This window comes from Oncorhynchus kisutch, unplaced genomic scaffold (genome assembly GCF_002021735.2).
Source record: "Oncorhynchus kisutch isolate 150728-3 unplaced genomic scaffold, Okis_V2 Okis05a-Okis16b_hom, whole genome shotgun sequence".
NCBI classification, from domain to species: domain Eukaryota; kingdom Metazoa; phylum Chordata; class Actinopteri; order Salmoniformes; family Salmonidae; genus Oncorhynchus; species Oncorhynchus kisutch.
Window position 1 is genome coordinate 6,059,411 of NW_022261982.1, and position 26,118 is coordinate 6,085,528.

A 26,118-nucleotide genomic window follows, 5' to 3' on the forward strand; every position below is an offset into this window, starting at 1 on the left:
TTTCTATTAGAGGAAGTAAGAGTGAATCATTACAGACCAGCAGCTAACCTCAGAGCCCTGCCATTACAGTCACTCACAGCAGGACACGCACAGTCACTCACACACACACCAGGACACGCACAGTCACCCACACACACCAGGACACGCACAGTCACACACACACACCCACACCAGGAGACGCACAGTCACACACACACACCAGGACACGCACAGTCACACACACACCAGGACACGCACAGTCACACAGCAGGACACGCACAGTCACACACACACACACACCAGGACACGCACAGTCACCCACACACACACCAGGACACGCACAGTCACCCACACACCAGGACACGCACAGTAGAGTAGATTCATTTTTTATGAACTACACATGAAAGATCAGAATGAGGAACATGACAGCAGCCCAGAGAGGTCATGAGAGGGTCTCTCTCTCTCTCTCTCTCCCTCTCTCTGTCTCTCTCTCTCCCTCTGTCTCTCTGTCTCTCTCTCTCTCTCTCCCTCTCTCTGTCTCTCTCTCTGTCTCTCTCTCTGTCTCTCTCTCTCAGACACACCTAAGTATGATGATAATATCACACCACGAGGCCCCCCAGTAATATCACACCACGAGGCCCCCCAGTAATATCACACCACGAGGCCCCCCAGTAATATCACACCACGAGGCCCCCGGTAATATCACACCACGAGGCCCCCGGTAATATCACACCACGAGGCCCCCCGGTAATATCACACCACGAGGCCCCACGGTAATATCACACCACGAGGCCCCCCGGTAATATCACACCACGAGGCCCCCCGGTAATATCACACCACGAGGCCCCCCGGTAATATCACACCACGAGGCCCCCCGGTAATATCACACCACGAGGCCCCCTGTAATATCACACCACGAGGCCCCCCGTAATATCACACCACGAGGCCCCCCTGTAATATCACACCACGAGGCCCCGCAGTAATATCACACCACGAGGTCCCCGGTAATATCACACCACGAGGTCCCCCGGTAATATCACACCACGAGGTCCCCTGGTAATATCACACCACGAGGTCCCCTGGTAATATCACACCACAAGGCCCCCTGGTAATATCACACCACGAGGCCCCCTGGTAACATCACACCACGAGGCCCCCTGGTAACACCACACCACGAGGCCCCCTGGTAACACCACGAGGCACCCCGGTAACACCACGAGGCACCCCGGTAACACCACGAGGCCCCCCGGTAACACCACGAGGCCCCCCGGTAACACCACGAGGCCCCCCGGTAAACACCACGAGGCCCCCTGGTAACACCACGAGGCCCCCTGGTAACACCACGAGGCCCCCTGGTAACACCACGAGGCCCCTGGTAATTCCCAGCCCTAGTCACGATTAGGTGAATATACTTCTTCCTCTTTACTCTAATTTCTACTCTGTTCACATGAAGAACAGCTGACATTCAGCCTATTTGTGCCCTCGATATCATCTGGAGTGCTTGATATCCTTACAAACATGAATACACATGCTGAAAATTATTCATCATGTTGATCAAATAAATTAATCTTTACAAATTTCCCGAAGAGATCCCATATTCATATTCTGTGTCAGTATGCTCTCAACCATGGTAAGGCATTCTAAATTTGAAAAATAACGGGGTAATTGGAAATGGAGGGAGTGAAAAATATATTTCAATAAAATAAGAGTGTTAAGGGGAAAGCTCTTAATTTCTATCTCTATCACCCACACACACGCACTCAGAATAAATGTAGGAGGGGTTTGCTTGCGGTGCAGGAAATGATAAGTGTGTGTCTGGGTACTGGCTGTGGCAGAAGCTGCACACTTCTGCCTAGTCGGCCGTAGCTGACGCAACAGAGAAATATATCTAATTCTTGTCATTCTCTGGCTGACCTGACACATGACTCTGGAGTCACACAGGGGACCAACGTCCCTCCTCAAACACCACTGAGAGTTAAGAGCACTTCCATCTGGTGAGTACAGTATCATACAGTATGTGGTTTACACAGGTATGATACAGTATCATACAGTATGTGGTTTAGACAGGTATGATACAGTATCATACAGTATGTGGTTTAGACAGGTATGATACAGTATCATACAGTATGTGGTTTAGACAGGTATGATACAGTATCATACAGTATGTAGTTTACACAGATATGGTACAGTATCATACAGTATGTAGTTTACACAGATATGGTACAGTATCATACAGTATGTAGTTTACACGGGTATGGTACAGTATCATACAGTATGTAGTTTACACAGGTATGGTACAGTATACTACCAATGGTGTAACGTACTTAAGTAAAAATACATTAAAGTACTACTTCAGTAGTTTTTTGTAGAATCTGTACTTCAATTTTTATATTTTTGACAATTTTTACTTTTACTTCACTACATTCCTAAAGAAAATATTGTACTTTTTACTCCATACATTTTCAATGCTTAGCAAAGTACTCATTACATTTTCAATGCTTAGCAGGACAGGAAAATTGTCAAATTCATGCACTTTCAAGAGCACACGTGGTCATCCCTCCTGCCTCTGGCCTGGAGGACTCACTAAACAAGTGATTTATACTTTCACTTTCACTTTTGACACAAGTATATTTTAACAATTACATTTATTTTTTACACTTAAATATATTTACAACCAAATACTTTTAGATTTTTACTCAAGAAGTATTTCACTGGCTGACTTTCACTCGAGTCACTTTCTATTAAAAATGTATCTATTTCTTTTACTAAAGTATGACAATTGGGTACTTTTTCCACCACTGTATAATACAGTATATAGTTTACACAGGTTTAAGCATAGATATTTTTCACAGGAAAGTGAATTTCCCCCACCAATTGTGGGTATATTGTGGGTTGCAGTTACTGCATGCGTGCATAAGGGTTATAGAGCAAATGATGCAAAAGACAAATGGAACATTGTTCTTTACTTTGTCCGTTGATTTTAAACTACTGCAGGTACCTTCACCCAAACCCTCATCTGCTGTGCTTCAGATTTACACTTCCTGTTACGAACCATCATGTCGTGGTCGGAGGGTGTGAACTCCACTCTGAACCTCGACTCCAACACCTCCTCCTCCCTGGTCTGCACCAACCTGTACGACCACCGCCCCGTCGCCCGCGTCCTCATGTCTCTCCACTACAGCCTGGTCTTCATGCTCGGCCTCCTAGGTAACGCCCTGGCACTGCACGTCATCAGACCCAACCTGGCCCAGATCAACTCTACCACACTCTACTCTGCCAACCTGGCCGCCTCCGACGTCCTCTTCACTCTGGCCCTGCCGCTGAGGATAGCCTACTACGCCCTAGGTTAGTGATACTCCACCACTACTACGCCCTAGGTCAGTGATACTCCCATTACTACTACACCCTAGGTCAGTGATACTCCACTACTACTACGCCCTAGGTCAGTGATACTCCACCACCACTACGCCCTAGGTCAGTGATACTCCACCACCACTACGCCCTAGGTCAGTGATACTCCACCACTACTACGCCCTAGGTCAGTGATACTCCACCACTACTACGCCCTAGGTCAGTGATACTCCACCACTACTACGCCCTAGGTCAGTGATACTCCACTACTACTACTACGCCCTAGGTCAGTGATACTCCCACTACTACGCCCTAGGTCAGTGATACTCCACCACCACTACGCCCTAGGTCAGTGATACTCCACTACTACTACGCCCTAGGTCAGTGATACTCCACCACCACTACGCCCTAGGTCAGTGATACTCCACCACTACTACGCCCTAGGTCAGTGATACTCCACCACTACTACGCCCTAGGTCAGTGATACTCCACCACCACTACGCCCTAGGTCAGTGATACTCCACCACTACTACGCCCTAGGTCAGTGATACTCCACCACTACTACGCCCTAGGTCAGTGATACTCCACCACTACTACGCCCTAGGTCAGTGATACTCCACTACTACTACGCCCTAGGTCAGTGATACTCCCACTACTACGCCCTAGGTCAGTGATACTCCACCACCACTACGCCCTAGGTCAGTGATACTCCACTACTACTACGCCCTAGGTCAGTGATACTCCACCACCACTACGCCCTAGGTCAGTGATACTCCACCACTACTACGCCCTAGGTCAGTGATACTCCACCACTACTACGCCCTAGGTCAGTGATACTCCACCACCACTACGCCCTAGGTCAGTGATACTCCACCACTACTACGCCCTAGGTCAGTGATACTCCACCACTACTACGCCCTAGGTCAGTGATACTCCACCACTACTACGCCCTAGGTCAGTGATACTCCACCACTACTACGCCCTAGGTCAGTGATACTCCACCACTACTACGCCCTAGGTCAGTGATACTCCACCACTACTACGCCCTAGGTCAGTGATACTCCACCACTACTACGCCCTAGGTCAGTGATACTCCACCACTACTACGCCCTAGGTCAGTGATACTCCACCACTACTACGCCCTAGGTCAGTGATACTCCACCACTACTACGCCCTAGGTCAGTGATACTCCACCACTACTACGCCCTAGGTCAGTGATACTCCACCACTACGTCCTAGGTCAGTGATACTCCACCACTACGTCCTAGGTCAGTGATACTCCACCACTAAACCCTAGGTCAGTGATACTCCACTACTACTACACCCTAGGTCAGTGATACTCCACCACTACGTCCTAGGTCAGTGATACTCCACTACTACTACGCCCTAGGTCAGTGATACTCCACTACTACGCCCTAAGTCAGTGATACTCCATTACTACGCCCTAGGTCAGTGATACTCCACCACTACTACGCCCTAGGTCAGTGATACTCCACCACTACTACGCCCTAGGTCAGTGATACTCCACCACTACGTCCTAGGTCAGTGATACTCCACCACTACGTCCTAGGTCAGTGATACTCCACCACTAAACCCTAGGTCAGTGATACTCCACTACTACTACACCCTAGGTCAGTGATACTCCACCACTAAACCCTAGGTCAGTGATACTCCACCACTAAACCCTAGGTCAGTGATACTCCACCACTAAACCCTAGGTCAGTGATACTCCACCACTAAACCCTAGGTCAGTGATACTCCCACTACGACGTCCTAGGTCAGTGATACACCACCACTAAACCCTAGGTCAGTGATACTCCCACTAAACCCTAGGTCAGTGATACACCACCACGACGTCCTAGGTCAGTGATACACCACCACGACGTCCTAGGTCAGTGATACTCCCACTAAACCCTAGGTCAGTGATACACCACCACGACGTCCTAGGTCAGTGATACTCCCACTACTACTACGCCCTAGGTCAGTGATACTCCCACTACGACGTCCTAGGTCAGTGATACTCCACCACTAAACCCTAGGTCAGTGATACTCCCACTAAACCCTAGGTCAGTGATACTCCCACTAAACCCTAGGTCAGTGATACTCCCACTAAACCCTAGGTCAGTGATACTCCCACTAAACCCTAGGTCAGTGATACTCCCACTAAACCCTAGGTCAGTGATACTCCACCACTAAACCCTAGGTCAGTGATACTCCACCACTACACCCTAGGTCAGTGATACTCCCACTAAACCCTAGGTCAGTGATACTCCCACTAAACCCTAGGTCAGTGATACTCCCACTACGACGTCCTAGGTCAGTGATACTCCACCACTAAACCCTAGGTCAGTGATACTCCCACTAAACCCTAGGTCGGTGATACTCCCACTAAACCCTAGGTCAGTGATACTCCCACTAAACCCTAGGTCAGTGATACTCCCACTAAACCCTAGGTCAGTGATACTCCCACTAAACCCTAGGTCAGTGATACTCCCACTAAACCCTAGGTCAGTGATACTCCACCACTAAACCCTAGGTCAGTGATACTCCACAACTACACCCTAGGTCAGTGATACTCCCACTAAACCCTAGGTCAGTGATACTCCCACTACTACTCCCGAGGTCGGTGAGTTTAGTTGTTTTGAAGTAGTTTAAAACAAACAACTAAAAGCAGATCATAGGTATGTAGAAATGATGCCTTCAGAAAGTGTTCACGCCCCTCGACTTCTTCCACATTTGGTTGGTACAGCCCGAATTAAAACACACAATAACCCATAATGACAAAGTGAAAACATGTGTTGACATTTTTGCAAATGTATTGAAAATGAACTCTTAGAAATATCTAATTTGCATAAGTATTCAAACCCCTGAGTCAATACTTTGTAGAAGCACCATTGGCAGTGATTACAGCTGTGAGTCTTTATGGGTAAATCTCTAAGAGCTTTGCACATTACTCTTTTAAAATTCTTCTCTTTTTTTTTAAACTGTCAAATTGACAGCCATTTAAGTCTTGCCATAGATTTTCAAGACGATTTAAGTTAAAATGGTAACTATGCCACTCAGGAACAATCCATGTCTTCTTGGTAAGCAACCCCCATGGATATTTGGACTTGTGTTTTAGGTTATTGTCCTGCTGAAAGGTGAATTTGTCTCCCAGTGTCTGTTGGAAAGTAGACTGAACCATGTTTTCCTCTAGGATTTTGCATGTGCTTATAGCTGTATTGTTTCTTTTTATCCTAAAAAAAATGTCCCTTGTCATTGTCGCTGACAAGCACACCCATAACATGATGCAGCAACCACCATGCTTGAAAATATGAAGAGTGGTACTCCGTGATGTGTTGGATTTGCCCTAAACTTAACACTTTGTATTCAGGAAAGAAAGTTAGATTTTTGGCTTTTTTTTTTGCAGTATTACTTAAGTGCCTTGTTGCAAACAGGATGCATGTTTGTAATACAGGCTTCCTTTTCACTCTGTCATTTAAGTTAGTATTGTGGAGTAACTACAATGTTGTTGATCCATCCTTAGTTCTCATATCACACCCATTATCCTCTGTAACTATTTTAAAGTCACCATTGGCATCATGATGAAATCCCTGAGGGGTTTCCTTCCTCTCCGGCAACTGAGCTAGGAAAGATGCCTGTATCTTTGTAGTGACTGGGTGTATTGATTCACCATGCAAAGTGTAATTAATAACTTCACCGTGTTCAAAGGGATATTCAATTTCATTGAAAAACCTTCCCTGGTCTTTGTGGTTGAATCTGTGCTTGAAATGTATTACTCGATTGAGGGAGTGGGGTACAGAGATGGGGTTGGTCATTCAGAGATGGGATAGTCATTCAGAGATGGGATAGTCATTCAGAGATGGGGTAGTCATTCAGAGATGGGTTGGTCATTCAGAGATGGGATAGTCATTCAGAGATGGGATAGTCATTCAGAGATGGGTTGGTCATTCAGAGATGGGATAGTCATTCAGAGATGGGTTGGTCATTCAGAGATGGGATAGTCATTCAGAGATGGGATAGTCATTCAGAGATGGGATAGTCATTCAGAGATGGGATAGTCATTCAGAGATGGGATAGTCATTCAGAGATGGGTTGGTCATTCAGAGATGGGATAGTCATTCAGAGATGGGATAGTCATTCAGAGATGGGATAGTCATTCAGAGATGGGATAGTCATTCAGAGATGGGGTTGGTCATTCAGAGATGGGATAGTCATTCAGAGATGGGATAGTCATTCAGAGATGATGTAGTCATTCAGAGATGATGTAGTCATTCAGAGATGGGATAGTCATTCAGAGATGGGATAGTCATTCAGAGATGGGGTTGGTCATTCAGAGATGGGATAGTCATTCAGAGATGGGATAGTCATTCAGAGATGGGATAGTCATTCAGAGATGATGTAGTCATTCAGAGATGATGTAGTCATTCAGAGACGATGTAGTCATTCAGAGACGATGTAGTCATTCAGAGATGACGTTAACCACTATTATTGAACATGGAATGAGTCCATGCAACTTATTATGTGACTTGTGAAGCACATTTTTACTCCCGTACTTATTTCAGCTTGCCTTAAACAAAGGGGTTGAATACTTATTGACTCGAGACATTTCAAGCTTTATAATTTTGTAATTTCCAAAAATGTCTAAACTAAATTCCACAGTGACACAAAATGTAATCCATGTTGAATTCAGGCTGTAACACAATAACATGTGGAGAAAGTAAAGAGGTGTGAACAGCATGTCGTTTACACAGGTATGATAGTATAATACAGTATGTAGTTTACACACAGGTATGATAGTCTAATACAGTATGTAGTTTACACAGGTATGAGTGTATAATACCAGTGGTGTAAAGTACTTACTGTAAAGTACTTTAAAGTACTACTTAAGTCTGTTTTTTGTATCTGTACTTTACTATTTTTGACAACTTTTACTTCACCACATTCCTAAAGAAAATAAATGTTGTTTTTACTCCATACATTTTCCCTGATACCTAAAAGTATTAGTTACATGTTGAATGCTTAGCAGGACACGACAAGGGTCCAATTCACACATTTATCAAGATAACATCCCTGGTCCTCCCTATTGCCTCTGATCTGGCAGACTCTCTAAACAGAGAGCATCCCTGGTCCTCCCTACTGCCTCTGATCTGGCAGACTCTCTAAACAGAGAACATCCCTGGTCATCCCTACTGCCTCTGATCTGGCAGACTCTCTAAACAGAGAACATCCCTGGTCATCCCTACTGCCTCTGATCTGGCAGACTCACTAAACAGAGAGCATCCCTGGTCCTCCCTACTGCCTCTGATCTGGCAGACTCTCTAAACAGAGAACATCCCTGGTCATCCCTACTGCCTCTGATCTGGTGGACTCACTAAACAGAGAACATCCCTGGTCCTCCCTACTGCCTCTGATCTGGTGGACTCACTAAACAGAGAACATCCCTGGTCCTCCCTACTGCCTCTGATCTGGCAGACTAATTAAACAGAGAACATCCCTGGTCATCCCTACTGCCTCTGATCTGGCAGACTAATTAAACAGAGAACATCCCTGGTCTTCCCTACTGCCTCTGATCTGGTGGACTCACTAAACAGAGAACATCCCTGGTCCTCCCTACTGCCTCTGATCTGGTGGACTCACTAAACACACATGCTTTGTTTGTAAATGATGTCTGAGTGTTGGAGTGTGTTCCTGGCTTCCTGTAAATAAATCAAAAACAGGAAAATGATGTAATCTGGTTTAATATAAGGAATTGAAATAATGTATACTTTTGATACTTTTACTCAAGTAGTATTTTACTGGGTGACTTTTACTCAAGTAGTATTTTACTGGGTGACTTTTACTCAAGTAGTATTTTACTGGGTGACTTACTCAAGTAGTATTTTACTGGGTGACTTTCACTTTTACTCAAGTAGTATTTTACTGGGTGACTTACTCAAGTAGATTTTACAAGCAGTATTTTACTGGGTGACTTTTACTCAAGTAGTATTTTACTGGGTGACTTTTACTCAAGTAGTATTTTACTGGGTGACTTTTACTCAAGTAGTATTTTACTGGGTGACTTTTACTCAAGTATTATTTTACAAGTAGTATTTTACTGGGTGACTTTTAGTCAAGTAGTATTTTACTGGGTGACTTTTACTCAAGTAGTATTTTACAAGTAGTATTTTACTGGGTGACTTACTCAAGTAGTATTTTACAAGTAGTATTTTACTGGGTGACTTTTACTCAAGTAGTATTTTACTGGGTGACTTTTACTCAAGTAGTATTTTACTGGGTGACTTTTACTCAAGTAGTATTTTACAAGTAGTATTTTACTGGGTGACTTTTACTCAAGTAGTATTTTACTGGGTGACTTTTACTCAAGTAATATTTTACTGGGTGACTTTTACTCAAGTAGTATTTTACAAGTAGTATTTTACTGGGTGACTTTTACTCAAGTAGTATTTTACTGGGTGACTTTTACTCAAGTAATATTTTACCGGGTGACTTTCACTTGAGTCATTTTCTATTAACGTATCTTTACATTTACACAAGTATGACATTTGGGTACTTTTTCCACCACTGGGTGTGAATACTTTCTGAAGGTACTGTAAGTTTTTAAATGTAGTAAAGAATATCCACACAGACACTTTTTCCTGAGAGACAGATCCCTGTAGCCCAGGCATCTTGTTATGTTCCAGAAGTGGACTAACCTCTCTTGGTAATCTTTGAGTCTCCCTGCCTCTAGGTTTCCACTGGCCCCTGGGGGAGACCCTGTGTCGTGTCACCGCCCTTCTGTTCTACGTCAACACCTACGCAGGGGTCAATTTCATGACCTGCCTGGCCGTAGACCGCTTCGTAGCCGTGGTTCTCCCTCTACGTTACACCAGGCTCTGCCGGGCCCGGACCATCCGCTACGTCTGCGTAGGGGTGTGGGTTCTAGTCCTGGTCCAGACATTACCCCTCCTCTCCGTGACCATGACCCGGGCCGAGCCTGACGGGACCACCACCTGCATGGAGTACCCCAACTTTGAGAACGGGGCCGTGGAGGGACTCCCCTACGTCCTCATTGGAGCCGTCGTCATGGGATACGGCGTTCCTGTTGCAACCATCCTGTGTTGCTACTTGGTGTTGCTTTGGAATCTGCGGTTGGTGACGAGAAGTAGGGTCGGTGGGCGAGGTCAGAGGTCATTGAGGAGCCAGAAGGCGACGGGGGTGATAGCAGGGGTAGTGTTGGTGTTTGTAGTGTGTTTCAGTCCCTATCACATCAACATCCTGCAGTATATGATCCGAAAGCTGAGATACACACCAGACTGTACCGAGCTCCAGGCCTTTCAGGTAGTTGTCTCCACACCAGTGGAGGCTGGTGGAGGAGCTATAGGAGGATGGGCTTATTGTAAAGGCTGGAATGGAATGAATGGAACAGAGTCAAACATGTGTTTTCCATCTTTTTCATGTGTTCCGTGAATTCCATTCATTACAACGAGCCCTTCCTCGTACAGCGCCTTCTACCAGCCTCCACTGACACAAACATAGGCCTATCTGTTAATATCATTGTATTTGTGTGTGTGTGTGTGTGTGTTGACCATGAGATTGTGTATTTAAGCGTGTGTGTAATGTCCATCTCCAATCCACGTGTGACCGACTCCTCCACTAACCCCTCTCTCCCTCCCCTTCAGATGTCTCTACACTTCACTGTGTGTCTCATGAACTTCAACTGCTGCCTGGACCCCTTTGTCTACTTCTTTGCCTGTAAGGGTTACAAGAGGAGGGTGATGAAGATGTTGAGGGTTCAGGTCAGCGCCTCTTTCTCCAGCGTGGTCCGAACCGGGGAGGACACCCCCTTCAAACGGGGGGGGACCCGGGACAGGAGGAGCAGGCTGGGTACCCACACAGCTTGTCCTGTTGCTTTAGATGATCTTACAAAGACCATTCCTGGGCCAGAGACTGAGACAGGAGTCAGAGACCAAGACAGGACCCAGAGACCGAGACAGGAGTCACATCCAACCAACTACCCCTGAGACAGGAGTCACATCTAACCAACTACCCCTGAGACAGGAGTCAGAGACCAAGACAGGACCCAGAGACCGAGACAGGAGTCACATCCAACCAACTACCCCTGAGACAGGAGTCACATCCCACCAACTACCCCTGAGACAGGAGCCACATCCAACCAACTACCCCTGAGACAGGAGCCACATCCAACCAACTACCCCTGAGACAGGAGCCACATCCGGCTGAGTAGCCCCAGAGCCTATCCTGGTCCTTGAGATGACCACTACTAGGCCATAGAGAGACAGAACCACTAGTCTAGACCACTACTAGGCCATAGAGAGACAGAACCACTAGTCTAGACACACTTATTTGTCCTGGGTTTTATTCATACCAAACGGAAGAACAAGGAACTGAAACAGAAAGGGACGACCTGAACTTGTCCAATAAGAAATGCTTGTTTTAATTTTACTTCTTTGCTCACTCTGCTATTTCCAAACGAATGTGAAAAAGATGGAAATCAAGGTCCCATAAACACAAGAAAACAGCAGCGCCTTTACAAGGTTCCAGAACTAAACCTTGTTTACAGAACAGGATGCTGTATGCAGAGATACAATCCTACCTCCTACCTACTTTACAAGGTTCCAGAACTAAACCTTGTTTACAGAACAGGATGCTGTATGCAGAGATACAATCCTACCTTTACTGATTCATCTCCAACATTTCCGTCACATCGATCTTTGTACAGATATTTATGCTTTTCATAATTAAAAATGGTTTCACTTCCCAATACTTCCTTTTTAACTGCTGTTTGAAGTGGAATTAAAACCCATTCAGTTTCACTGTTACTGTTTCATTCCACCAAGGTCTGGCCTATCCCGAAGTTAGCCAGGTATGAAACTAAAAACACAGACAACTTCCCTAAAAGAGAAACACAACACTTCTCTCTATGAGGTAAAAGGTCAAGGAGTGCCGGTACTTCCTAGTTTTTCAACATGTGCAGTGTGATGTTTTCATCATGAACGTATAGGCCTACAGCTGGTTTGGAAGTAGCTGCAGCACATCGAGCCCTTCGTTGATCTCACTGCTCTCTAGTGGTGTTAATACAACGCTACACCTTCAGTGAACAAGTGCACACTTCAAGGAAAGGAGTCCATAGGAGCAAGGGATTGATTTAGGGATTGAGCTCAGGTGTCAAGGACATGTGTGCAGCCCAGTTAGAGGTCCCGCTGTGAAGGACAGGTGTAAAGGTAGAGGTACTCACAGTCCAGCAGGCAGCCCAGGTAGAGATCCCACTGTGAAGGACAGGTGTAAAGGTAGAGGTACTCACAGTCCAGCAGGCAGCTCAGTTAGAGGTCCCACTGTGAAGGACAGGTGTAAAGGTAGAGGTACTCACAGTCCAGCAGGCAGCCCAGTTAGAGGTCCCGCTGTGAAGGACAGGTGTAAAGGTAGAGGTACTCACAGTCCAGCAGGCAGCCCAGTTAGAGGTCCCACTGTGAAGGACAGGTGTAAAGGTAGAGGTACTCACAGTCCAGCAGGCAGCCCAGGTAGAGGTCCCACTGTGAAGGACAGGTGTAAAGGTAGAGGTACTCACAGTCCAGCAGGCAGCCCAGTTAGAGGTCCCACTGTGAAGGACAGGTGTAAAGGTAGAGGTACTCACAGTCCAGCAGGCAGCTCAGACACCTGGTAGTCAAACAGGTAGTGAAACGCTTCGGACAGCAGGAAGTCCACCAGTGCAGTGAGCACCCACGTCCCAAACAGGAACGACTACAGGAAGAACCAGGATGTTACAGTTAGGCCTACAGGAAGTACCAGGATGTTACAGTTAGGCCTACAGGAAGAACCAGGATGTTACAGTTAGGCCTACAGGAAGAACCAGGATGTTACAGTTAGGACTACAGGAAGAACCAGGATGTTACCGTTAGGCCTACAGGAAGAACCAGGATGTTACAGTTAGGACTACAGGAAGAACCAGGATGTTACAGTTAGGCCTACAGGAAGAACCAGGATGTTACCGTTAGGCCTACAGGAAGAACCAGGATGTTACCGTTAGGCCTACAGGAAGAACCAGGATGTTACCGTTAGGCCTACAGGAAGAACCAGGATGTTACAGTTAGGCCTACAGGAAGAACCAGGATGTTACATTTAGGCCTACAGAAAGAACCAGGATGTTACATTTAGGCCTACAGGAAGAACCAGGATGTTACAGTTAGGCCTACAGGAAGAACCAGGATGTTACAGTTAGGACTACAGGAAGAACCAGGATGTTACAGTTGGGACTACAGGAAGAACCAGGATGTTACAGTTAGGACTACAGGAAGAACCAGGATGTTACAGTTAGGACTACAGGAAGAACCAGGATGTTACAGTATGAAACAATGACATAACATAAAATCATATCATCATCACCACATCATCATCATGATAATTTGATTAAACAACTGATCATCTGTGCAGCACGACTGCAATAAAGACCAGCTGGAACGCGCCCAGTGAGTCTAACATAGGTTTACAAGCTGAAATGAACTTACAGCAAATTTTCTGCTGCCGAACCGTCTCTCCAAGATGCGGAAGTTGTAGATGAGCAGACTGTTGCAGAAGGTGTCCTTTAGGTCCAGACAGATCAGTCTGCCACACACTAACCGCCATACCTTACAGAAGAGGAGGGAGGGTTGTTACACAGTAGACACACCACAGATTTTCTAAACCCAGAGGTGCAACATCACAAGACTTCCAGGAACGCTTGAGAAACAGACTTGGCAGACCAGATTGTAAAATGTGTCTTTAGTTGTTAATTGTCTAGAAATCTAAATGCAAAACCTGAGATTTGAGCCAATGTCTTAAGTAGCTGAAACTGTCATTACTACAACCACGTGAAAGTGACAATCTGACATGTAATCATTTGAATCAAAAACAACTTTATATCGAAGGAGTGCCTTCGATTTGACAGCTTGCACATGCGCAATTCGGCGCGACGACCATTAAAAGCAGATGACGTGTTTCTGGGCATGAGTTTAGCTAGCCAAAGGTCGGCTACAAGCGTGATCGAGGATTTCTATTGGAGAACCAGTTCCTGCCTATCTTCATACTGTACTGTCTTTGGCAAGATGATACACAGGAGGAGATAGGAGAGGTTTACGACACTCTCTCTCTCTTTTCCGCTACCTGGTGCTGCAACGTGATGGCCTGCAGGCTGTAGGTGAACAGGTGATTGTACTGTGGCAGGAGGGTTAGCACGACAGTCAGACCACTGAGGACCAGGAGACCTTTAGACAGGGGGGCCTTATCTGTGGGGGGAGGCAACCAATCAATCAATCACCTAACTGTAGGGCACAATCAATTTGATACTCTTATCAGAATTTACAGCAGAGTACTTGTTCCTGGTAACGTTAAATACTGTATTGAAAATGTGGGCGGGGACACCACATGCACCGTTCTGTCACTACAGTACTGAGCCAGCATTCAGCGTCGTTTATTAAATGAAACATCGAGCGATATCACGCAATACTAGACATTATGACAAAAATGGTAAAGGCTCGAATCGTCGATGTGACCCGTTCAAATACTTAGATTCGTCTAGAATGAATGACAGGACCGAGCGAAAACACTCGTACACGAATCAACTAGTCTGGTACTTACCGAGCCCTCGGGAACCGGTGGTCGTGAACATGATGGAAAACGGAAAAAATATATATAATGACTGTCTGTGTAAAGGCACTGCAAAATGAAGGTACAAACTTAGCTATAGTAGCTAAAAGTTAGAAAGAAAAAAAACCCATCATAGTGAGATAGAGGGGAAAAGGTATCGAGTACGGTGGTCGAGTTCGTCCAAAATTGTTCGAGATTGTTGTTTTTGACACGCAAATCTCGAGATGCACTGAATAAAAATTGCCACATGAGGTCGCTATGTCACTATCAATGGTCAGTAAAGGTTCTCGCTTATATTATAGCTGGTAAAACAGGTCATTGCCACAATAACAAAACATACACTCAATTGCATAACTTAAGTAATTGTATTTCTTCACTGGCCCTCGTTTCATTTAATCCATTTGATGGATACTGTCCTCGTCAGCAGAAAGTGATCAAAGAGAGGTTTTGAGTGGCCTCTATTAATGAACATCGTCAACAAAAACACTCCTGACACTTGACTTGTTCTTTGATCACCTGCCTGTACTCCCCCTCCCAGAGACATGTCAGAGGGTATTGAACAGAAGCTAGCGTTTTCTTCTCCACTCTCCGCATAAAGATCAAACCTCTGCCATCTCCGTGACAGTTGTTCCTGTGAAGAAGAAAAACATGCACCGTAGACACATTACTCATTCATCCTGAGATAAACCTCATCAGACAAGAGAACTTCTACACACACACACACACACACACTATCATTGGCTGGTTCCCTCCAGAAGCCTGAAGTGATAATGCACTGTGCGTGGTTTCTAGATCCAGACTAGCGCTCTCCTAAGCACCCTCTGACAGCTTAAGACCCTCCTCAGACGCGGAGCGGGAGGTTTCTGTGTCAGCATTTATGTCTTCCCCTCCTAACGTCTGAGCCCCTCTGGAGATAGAGAGGCAGCACAGACTGAGGCTTTGCATGGCAGGCTTTGTGTTCAGTGTCCTCTGGCCCCAGTGTGTTTGATCTCCCTGTTTCATCTGGATACTCTGTTCATCTTCTTCTCTGGCCCTTTGTAAAAGCACCAGATGTCTTATCGTGTTGTCTTCTTCTCTGGCCCTTTGTAAAAGCACCAGATGTCTTATCGTGTTGTCTTCTTCTCTGGTCCTTTGTAAAAGCACCAGATGTCTTCTTCTCTGGCCCTTTGTAAAAGCACCAGATGTCTTATCATGTTGTCTTCTTCTCTGGCCCTTTGTAAAAGCACCAGATGTCCTATCATGTTGTCTTCTTCTCTGGCCCTTTGTAAAAGCACCAGATGTCTTATCGTGTTGTCTTCTTCTCTGGCCCTTTGTAAAAGCACCAGATGTCTTATCGTGTTGTCTTCTTCTCTGGCCCTTTGTAAAAGCACCAGATGTCTTATCGTGTTGTCTTCTTCTCTGGCCCTTTGTAAAAGCACCAGATGTCTTATCGTGTTGTCTTCTTCTCTGGCCCTTTGTAAAAGCACCAGATGTCTTATCGTGTTGTCTTCTTCTCTGGCCCTTTGTAAAAGCACCAGATGTCTTATCGTGTTGTCTTCTTCTCTGGCCCTTTGTAAAAGCACCAGATGTCTTATCGTGTTGTCTTCTTCTCTGGCCCTTTGTAAAAGCACCAGATGTCTTATCGTGTTGTCTTCTTCTCTGGCCCTTTGTAAAAGCACCAGATGTCTTATCGTGTTGTCTTCTTCTCTGGCCCTTTGTAAAAGCACCAGATGTCTTACTGTGTTGTCTTCTTCTCTGGCCCTTTGTAAAAGCACCAGATGTCTTATCGTGTTGTCTTCTTCTCTGGCCCTTTGTAAAAGCACCAGATGTCTTACTGTGTTGTCTTCTTCTCTGGCCCTTTGTAAAAGCACCAGATGTCTTATCGTGTTGTCTTCTTCTCTGGCCCTTTGTAAAAGCACCAGATGTCTTATCGTGTTGTCTTCTTCTCTGGCCCTTTGTAAAAGCACCAGATGTCTTACTGTGTTGTCTTCTTCTCTGGCCCTTTGTAAAAGCACCAGATGTCTTATCGTGTTGTCTTCTTCTCTGGCCCTTTGTAAAAGCACCAGATGTCTTATCGTGTTGTCTTCGTCTGTGAAATGATTCATCTTACTTATACAAATCACAGCTACTGAGATCAGAGGGTGTCAAAGATCAGCACAACCTCAACATGCTTATCCTTGCAAATCCACACCTCTTCTCTTTGTGCTTATTGAATGGTATATCTGTGTTTAGACTAGTTCATGTCATTCATTTCACTGTAAATTGAATGTATACTTACATCAGTGACATTCAGTGCATTTCGTGTGGTTATAGTCTTGTGACATGACCGATCGTGTGGAACATTAGATGCTTTAATTAATGACATTGTGTTGGGGTATTTTCAACAGGCAGCACTAGCTCTGACAGTCCCACTAATTGCTCTGCAGATGAATGATTATTTCTGCCTTAATGCATCTGTTGCCTTTAATATGACTGCTGGAAAGATTTCATTAGTGTTTCGCCATGGCAACAAAGATGTACCTACACTCGTTGCTATAGTGCTCCTGTGGCTGTGAATTCTACTGTACATTAGACGACCCCCCCCCCCCCCCCCCCCCTTGAAGAAAGACAATAGGACTTTCAACATGGTCGCCTTCCGTGAAAACCAGCTATTCCTTTACCTTTCTATAAGATTAAATGTTCAACTCAGCAAAAAAAAAGAAACGTCCCTTTTTCAGGATCCTGTCTTTCAAAGATGATTCGTAAAAATCCAAACAACTCCACAGATCCTCATTGTAAAGGGTTGAAACACTGTTTAACATGCACCTGTGGAACGGTCGTTAAGACACTAACAGCTGAAAGACTGTAGGCAATTAAGGTCACAGTTATTGAAAACTTAGGACACTAAAGAGGCCTTTCTACTGACTCTGAAAAACACCAAAAGAAAGATGCCCAGGGTCCCTGCTCATCTGCGTGAACGTGCCTTAGGCATGCTGCAAGGAGGCATAAGGACTGCAATGTCCATACTGTGAGACGGCTAAAACAGCACTACAGGGAGACAAGATGGACAGCTGATCGTCCTCGCAGTGGCAGACAGGATCGGTGCATCTGAACATCACACCTGCGGGACAGGTACAGGATGGCAACAACAACTGCCCGAGTTACACCAGGAACGCACAATCACTCCATCAGTGCTCAGACTGTCCGCAATAGGCTGAGAGAGGCTGGACTGAGGACTTGTAGGCCTGTTGTAAGGCAGGTCCTCACCAGACATCACCGGCAACAACGTCACCTATAGGCACAAACCCACTGTCGCTAGACCAGACAGGACTGGCAAAAAGTGCTCTTCACTGACGAGTCACGGTTTTGTCTCACCAGAGGTGATGGCCGGATTTGCGTTTATTGTCGAAGGAATGAGCGTTACACAGAGGCCTGTACTCTGGATCGGGATCGATTTGGAGGTGGAGGGTCCGTCATGGTCTGGGGCGGTGTGTCACGGCATCATCGAACTGAGCTTGTTGTCATTGCAGGCAATCTCAACGCTCTGCGTTACAGGGAAGACATCCTCCTCCCTCATGTGGTACCCTTCCTGCAGGCTCATCCTGACATGAACCCTCCAGCATGACAATGCCACCAGCCATTCTGCTCGTTCTGTGCGTGATTTCTGCAAGACAGGAATGTCAGTGTTCTGCCATGGCCAGCGAAGAGCCCAGATCTCAATCCCATTGAGCACGTCTGGGACCTGTTGGATCGGAGGGTGAGGGCTAGAGCCATTCCCCCCAGAAATGTCCTGGAACTAGCAGGTGCCTTGGTGGAAGAGTGGGGTAACATCTCACAGCAAGAACTGGCAAATCTGGTGCAGTCCATGAGGAGGAGATGCACTGCAGTACTTAATGCAGCTGGTGGCCACACCAGGTACTGACTGTTACTTTTGATTTTGACCCCCCCCCCCCCCCCCCCCCCCCTTTGTTCAGGGACACATTATTCCATTTCTGTTAGTCACATGTCTGTGGAACTTGTTCAGTTTATGTCTCAGGTGTTGAATCTTGCTATGTTCATACAAATATTTACACATGTTAAGTTTGCTGAAAATAAATGCAGAGGACGTTTCTTTTTTAGCTGAGTTTATGTTTCTGCCTTTTGTACTTTCAATCCCCAGTAGGTTGATCCACGTGTCTAGTGGTTATCAATCCCCAGTAGGTTGATCCACGTGTCTAGTGGTTATCAATCCCCAGTAGGTTGATCCACGTGTCTAGTGGTTATCAATCCCCAGTAGGTTGATCCACGTGTCTAGTGGTTATCAATCCCCAGTAGGTTGATCCACGTGTCTAGTGGTTATCAATCCCCAGTAGGTTGATCCACGTGTCTAGTGGTTATCAATCCCCAGTAGGTTGATCCACGTGTCTAGTGGTTATCAATCCCCAGTAGGTTGATCCACGTGTCTAGTGGTTATCAATCCCCAGTAGGTTGATCCACGTGTCTAGTGGTTATCAATCCCCAGTAGGTTGATCCACGTGTCTAGTGGTTATCAATCCCCAGTAGGTTGATCCACGTGTCTAGTGGTTATCAATCCCCAGTAGGTTGATCCACGTGTCTAGTGGTTATCAATCCCCAGTAGGTTGATCCACGTGTCTAGTGGTTATCAATCCCCAGTAGGTTGATCCACGTGTCTAGTGGTTATCAATCCCCAGTAGGTTGATCCACGTGTCTAGTGGTTATCAATCCCCAGTAGGTTGATCCACGTGTCTAGTGGTTATCAATCCCCAGTAGGTTGATCCACGTGTCTAGTGGTTATCAATCCCCAGTAGGTTGATCCACGTGTCTAGTGGTTATCAATCCCCAGTAGGTTGATCCACGTGTCTAGTGGTTATCTGAGGAGCCTCGTCTAGATCAACATTAACATCCAACGTTCTTTTCAGGGACTGGTTTTGTTTAACGTTGACCTTGCCAATACAAAACACAGATGAATAACAGTGTAAACTCTTCTGCTTGTTTAATTCCTTTAAAATTCATAACTAGGATATTGGATAATAAACCATTAAGAGCATCGTTAAAGCTCATTAGAGAAGAGAATGGATTGATTACGATATTAGGATATGTTTAACAGCTTCCCAACGTCTTTAAGGTGACTTTGTTGTTTTGTTGGACAGGTTCCAATACGATTAGGTTTGATCTATAATGAGGTATTCCTCTTTCTACCTAGATGCTTAACATATAGCGCCTCTATTATTCATTCATTCATTCATTCATTTGTTCATTCATTCATTCATTCATTTGTTCATTCATTCATTCGTTTATTCATTCGTTCATTCATTCGTTCATTCGTTCATTCATTCATTCGTTCGTTCATTTGTTCATTCGTTCATTCATTCATTAGAGTGTTGTTAATTGAATAAGGATCCATGAGGCCAGTGATCAGTGATAGCTGCAACCTTCACAGAGGCCTCGACGGGGAAACTCCCTTGTGTCTCTACACTTTATAATGAAATATCCTTTATCAAATTAGAATTTTGTGTGTTCAACTATGTAATGATGGATATGATTATATATATTATATTCCCCTTGATTAGATTATTGGGACGACTCATTGACGCAGTGAATTGCACTCTAGGATCCTGTGTTTAGCAGGTGGACAACATCTGCTCTCAATCAGTGGCTGTTGCATATTGTTTGGTTCATAAATGTATTCTCCATAATAACCTCTAGTCGTCAACAATTTATGTTAAATCAATCTTCCACAATGAGATTGACTTTATACTTTTTCAATAACTCTTCATCACTTTATGTGGCGACTCTGTTGACCTCTCGTACTTCATTTCAACTGTATTACCAGTTTACTCCTGTCTTACTCTGACCAGTGAGCTGCTTCTTCACTAGGAACATCTACAATCTACTAATTACACCTAACTTTGCCTCTCCGTCAGTTGACTTGATATGTACACTTAGAAAAAAGGGTTCCAAAAGGGTTCTTAGGCTGTTCCCATAGGAGAACCCTTTTTGGTTCCTGGTAGAACCCTTTTTGGTTCCTGGTAGAACCCTTTTTTTGTTTCCAGGTAGAACCTTTTTTTTGGTTCCAGGTAGAACCCTTTTTTTGGTTCCAGGTAGAACCCTTTTTTGGTTCCAGGTAGAACCTTTTTGGGTTTCATGTAGCACCCTCTGTGGAAAGGGTTCTACCTGAAACCAAAACGGGTTCTTCAAAGGGTTCTGCAATGGGGACAGCTGAAGAATCCTTTTAGCTTCTAGATAGCACCTTTTTTTCTCAGAGTGTTGGCTATTTTTCTCACTCACTCAACACAGTTTTTTTCCAGTTGGATGCACAAGGTCAAATTGAGTCAACTCAACTAAGAAAAACAAGTATGCTGCTTTCGACACAGAAATGGGGCGAGATCAAGTGTATCTGGCTCATTACTCTCTTCTTCTCCTTCAACCTGTTCTGTGTCACTGGCACCGTTCGTTACCTCCTCACCTCAAACTCTAACTAAATCAATCCCCATCATCACCACATCAGCTCTCTCTCCTCTCTCTCGCTCTCTGTCCCTCCCCCCTCTCTCTTTCTCTCTCTCTCCCTCCCCCCTCTCTCTTTCTCTCTCTCTCCTCTCTCTCGCTCCCCCCTCTCTTTCTCTCTCTCTCCTCTCTCTCGCTCCCCCCTCTCTTTCTCTCTCTCTCTCTCCCTCATTTTCGTTAAATCTCTTTCTCTCTCTCTCTCTCCCTCATTTTCTTTAAATCTCTTTCTCTCTCTCCCTCTCTCTCTCTTTTTCTTTCTTTCCTTCTCACTCTCTCCTTCTCTTTCTTTCTCTCTCTCTCTCTCTCTCTTTCTTTCTTTCCTTCTCACTCTCTCCTTCTCTCTGTCTCTCTCTTTCTTTCTCTCCCTCCCTCTCTCTCTGTCTCTCTCTCCCTCTCTCTCTCTCCCTCCCTCTCTCTCTCCATCTCCACACCTACATGAGTCTGAACTGTGCCTGTTCATCCGGTACTAAAGCTTCATCTGGTCCTATTAACCCAGGGATCTAACCAACGGACATGTTCAGACTGGTCTGATACAGGGAGAGAAAAACAACACATCCGTTCTACTGGGTCGTGTTGTGACAGGGGTCTTCATGATGATTTATGGTGTGCTGTTAGGCCTGATAACTGACGCTGAGGCTCCACACTTGTTTCAATTAGCACCGCTGAAGGTCACGTTGCCGCGGACTACAGCTCATTTCCATACGCATAATCAATTTCCATTATCATCGATGACACGGGAGCATTCTGGAACTCTGTGTTGATTTGGGTCCTAATGGCTGATTCAGCTCCTGACGGAAAGGCTTGTCTGTTAGGATTATGGCTGAGAGTGGTTGGGACAGATTTCTAAATCTCTCTCTCTTTATCTCTGTCTCTCTCTGTACTACCTCTCTCTCTCTCTTTATCTTGGTCTCTGTCTCTCTCTTTACTCTCTCTCTCTCTCTCTTTACTACCTCTCTCTCTTTTTATCTCTGTCTGTCTCTCTCTTTACTCTCTTTATCTTGGTCTCTGTCTCTGTCTTTACTACCTCTCTCTCTCTTTATCTCTGTCTCTCTCTTTTTTTATCTCTGTCTCTCTCTTTACTGTCTCTCTCTCTCTCTCTCTTCATCTCTGTCTCTCTTTACTCTCTCTCTCTCTCTTCATCTCTGTCTCTCTCTTTTTATCTCTGTCTCTCTCTTTGCTCTCTCTCTCTCTCCATCTCTGTCTCTCTCTTTGCTACCTCTCTCTCTCTCTCTTCATCTCTGTCTCTCTCTTTACTCTCTCTCTCTCTCTTCATCTCTGTCTCTCTTTTTATCTCTGTCTCTCTCTTCATCTCTGTCTCTCTCTTTTTATCTCTGTCTCTCTCTTCATCTCTGTCTCTCTCTTTAATACCTCTCTCTCTCTTTACTCTCTCTCTTTCTCTCTTCATCTCTTTGCTCTCTCTCTCTCTCTCTCTTCATCTCTCTCTCTCTCTCTCTCTCTCTCTCTTTATCTCTGTCTCTCTCTTTGCTACCTCTCTCTATTTCTCTTTATCTCTGTTTGCTACCTCTCTCTATTTCTCTTGCTCTTCCTCACCCACTGACCCGAGGCAGTGATGATAGAGATGAAGCGTTAAATATGTTGTTATTTACTTAATGAGAATGGATAGAGTGGTATTTATGCCTCATCAGTCTGATGTGGTTGTCCTGAGTATCTACCCCTGCAGGGTAGAGTGGTACAGACAGCACACTGACTAACAGACACAGGATGTCACCACCATAGATATATAATTATCTATTACAGAAATAGAATGGGAATGTCAGTTCTAGTCATTATATTTCTATGGTCACTACACCATTCTTCTGCAGCGACAGAGAGCCCTCACACAGTGGCCTTCAGCTTTTCAAATATGTTTTGGGTGGAATTTGGCACCCTATTTGAGGTTTATTACTGGCTGGATGGTGCTCATTTGACATTGAAGTACACTTCTGATATTATGTGTGTAAATCAATTTGCCACTGTAAACCGGCGACTGGGCCACATCTGGCCCGTGGGCCGCAGGTTTCAGACCCGTGGCATAGACTTTTTCCTCCAATAGGTGGCCATTCCCCCTCTCCATGTCTTTTAGTGAGTCCTGACATTTAAAATGTCTATTTGCTGGTAAAAAGCAGCAGGAGATTGAGCAGGAGTTTCCAAAGACAAAAGTGAAGTTCTCTCTCTCTCTTCTCTCCTGGGAGATGCTGAAAGCTAAGCATAATTAAGCAAATTTGATTAGAATCAAGCTTGACTTCTTCAGTTGACTTTTAATGAATGCAAATCGGGCATCTACATCCCTAAGATTAATTCCAGCCAATTAAAAAACACAAGAGGCTTATTCAAAAGAGGGATGGGGAAGCAGGAAGAAAAGAGTGAAAAGACCTTTAAGCTGAATAAAGACACGTTTCTCTCCACCTCCTCTTCATAACACGCTCTCTTGAGGTTTTCTTCTCTCCCTCTGTGACTTAGATCATTATCAACGTGATGCTCCGTTAAAGCACTGTGCATTCCTATGGAGACGAGGCTATATACCGGATAAAACTACGGCGCATCGAAAAGCTCCCATATCCACATTGTTCACTTGATGCCTTTAATTTACAGATAAGGTGTTTTTTTTTAAACATTTGTGTAATTTAGCAGATGCTCGTATCCAGAGCGACTTACAGTTAGTGCATTGTTGTGCATTCATCTTAAGGTAACTAAGTGAGACAACCGTATGTCACTAATCACGTTTCCATCCATCCATTTCATGCGAATGATTTTCCTGACGCGTGGAAAAAGTCACGACCAGGCTGATGGAAACATGAAATGCCGGTACAATTTCATAAATGCCGAAAGACAATTTGTTCGTTCGACATGGTGGGATCTTTTTGTGTCGCTAATATTCATCATGCGAGAAATAGCGGTTCAAACGCCTTTATGCGCAAATATTGATATAATAACCATCATATCGAAGAGAACTTGGTGTCAGGCGATGACATGTTGTGTGGTCCTCCCACCACGACTTGGGAAAGCATGCAGTTTATTAGGCTACAGATGAAATAAGTTACGATGAACTTCACAGGGTGGTTAAAGTGCACGGTGATGAACTTCACAGGGTGGTGAAAGTGCACCGTGATGAGCGTCACAGGGTGGTGAAAGTGCACGGTGATGAACTTCACAGGGTGGTGAAAGTGCAAGGTGATGAGCTTGATGCTCCTTTCCGATAAATATCGAGGGTCTTATTCTGGTGACATGATGGTCGACGCTTGGCTGCTTTGACAAATAAAAATAATTTCGCTCTTAAACATAATAATCTCATAGTGTAGGTAGCCAACCCGCACTCTACCAGCTGTTGGCTAGAGCGCATGCGCCAATACCAACGTGGGAACATTTTTTATAGTCCTATAGGCTAACGCAACAGTTTTTGTGACAGCACCATCAGTAGTGATGAAAATGCGATGGAACCCCATTTAACTATGTTTCATTCGGCATATAGGAATTTAACGGCAGAATAAATTTTGAATTGCACGTACACAACCGTTCAAACGTTTGGGATCACTTAGAAATGTCCTTGTTTTTCTCCATTTTGTCCATTAAAATAATATCAAGTTGATCAGAAATACAGTGTAGACATTGTTAATGTTGTAAATGACTATTGTAGCTGGAAACGGCAGATTTATTATGAATATCTGCATAGGCTACAGAGGCCCATTATCAGCAACCATCACTCCTGTGTTCCAATGGCCCGTTGTGTTAGCTAATTCAAGTTTATCATTTTAAAAGGCTAACTGATCATTAGAAAACCCTTTTGCAATTATGTTAGCACAGCTGAAAACTGTTGTCCTGATTAAAGAAGCAATAAAACTGGCCTTCTTTAGACTAGTTGAGTATCTGGAGCATCAGCATTTGTGAGTTCGATTACAGGCTCAAAATGGCCAGAAACAAAGAACTTTCTTCTGAAACTCATCAGTCTATTCTTGTTCTGAGAAATGAAGGCTATTCCATGCGAGAAATTGCCAAGAAACTGAAGATCTCATACAACGCTGTGTACTACTCCCTTCACAGAACAGCGCAAACTGGCCCTACCCAGAATAGAAAGAGGCTCTGGTCCCCAACTGAGCAAGAGGACAAGTACATTAGAGTGTCTAGTTTGAGAAACAGACCCCTCAACAGTGAAGAGAGGACTCCGGGATGCTGGCCTTCTATGTAGATATTCCATAAAAAACCTGCCGTTTCCAGCTACAATAGTCATTTACAACATTAACAATGTCTACACTGTATTTCTGATCAATTTGATGTTATTTTAATAGACAAAAACTGTGCTTTTCTTTGAAAAACAAGGACATTTCTAAGTGACTCCAAACTTTTTAATGGTAGTGTACGTCATCACGCACAGTTTTCTACCTGCAAAAAGTCATTTTTATGGAAACATCTCTGGTTGGAAAATGTGGCCAAGTGGATGGAAACTAGCTGTTGTCAGCACATTTCTTCCTCGATAATCAGCGAAGTCAGTGCTAGTGTCATTATGTATCTTTTTGAGCGGGACTCAATTTGCCTATATGAATTTTTTTTGTGCAGAGAAGAGAGTCTCCAAACCTCAGTCTTCATCAGCATTAGCAGGGAACTGTCAAGGGTATGCATTCGAGGGGTTGTGGAGGCTCAGTCCCCAATGTGGTATGTGACAGGAAGATGGGGTGGGGGCTTGAGGAGGGTCAGAGGTTAAAGTCAGGG

General features: G+C 44.8%; 2 protein-coding genes across 7 annotated transcripts in view; one reads left to right on the forward strand and one right to left on the reverse strand.

Moving 5' to 3' along the window:
* The window catches only part of LOC109885424 (ubiquitin-associated domain-containing protein 2), a 29,364-nt gene extending 14,246 nt beyond the window's left edge, over window positions 1-15,118 (reverse strand). The window contains exons 1-4 of one of the 2 annotated variants that reach the window (XM_031813365.1): window positions 14,944-15,118; window positions 14,470-14,591; window positions 13,836-13,955; window positions 12,965-13,071 (exon numbers count right to left, since the gene is read on the reverse strand). In XM_031813365.1, the coding sequence (XP_031669225.1) occupies window positions 12,965-13,071; window positions 13,836-13,955; window positions 14,470-14,591; window positions 14,944-14,974 (380 nt within the window). In that variant the 5' untranslated portion in view covers window positions 14,975-15,118. The remainder of the gene's footprint in view (window positions 1-12,964; window positions 13,072-13,835; window positions 13,956-14,469; window positions 14,592-14,943) is intronic. The other variant, XM_031813366.1, reaches the window with a different exon arrangement.
* Window positions 1,774-12,096, forward strand: LOC109885423 (G-protein coupled receptor 183). Of its 5 annotated transcripts, XM_031813364.1 has the most exons (6): window positions 1,774-1,973; window positions 2,974-3,324; window positions 10,061-10,650; window positions 10,992-11,268; window positions 11,371-11,472; window positions 11,505-12,096. In XM_031813364.1, the coding sequence occupies exons 2-5, from the start codon at window positions 3,036-3,038 to the stop codon at window positions 11,433-11,435; spliced, it is 1,221 nt and encodes a 406-aa protein (XP_031669224.1). In that variant the 5' UTR covers window positions 1,774-1,973; window positions 2,974-3,035; the 3' UTR covers window positions 11,436-11,472; window positions 11,505-12,096. The 5 variants fall into 5 exon arrangements, 4 of the variants coding, with proteins under 4 accessions (XP_031669224.1, XP_031669223.1, XP_031669222.1 ...); XM_031813363.1 differs by having other exon boundaries at window positions 1,776-1,973; window positions 11,371-12,096; XR_004206762.1 differs by having other exon boundaries at window positions 1,780-1,973; window positions 10,992-11,867; window positions 11,946-12,096.
* Window positions 15,119-26,118: the final 11,000 nt, after the last annotated feature.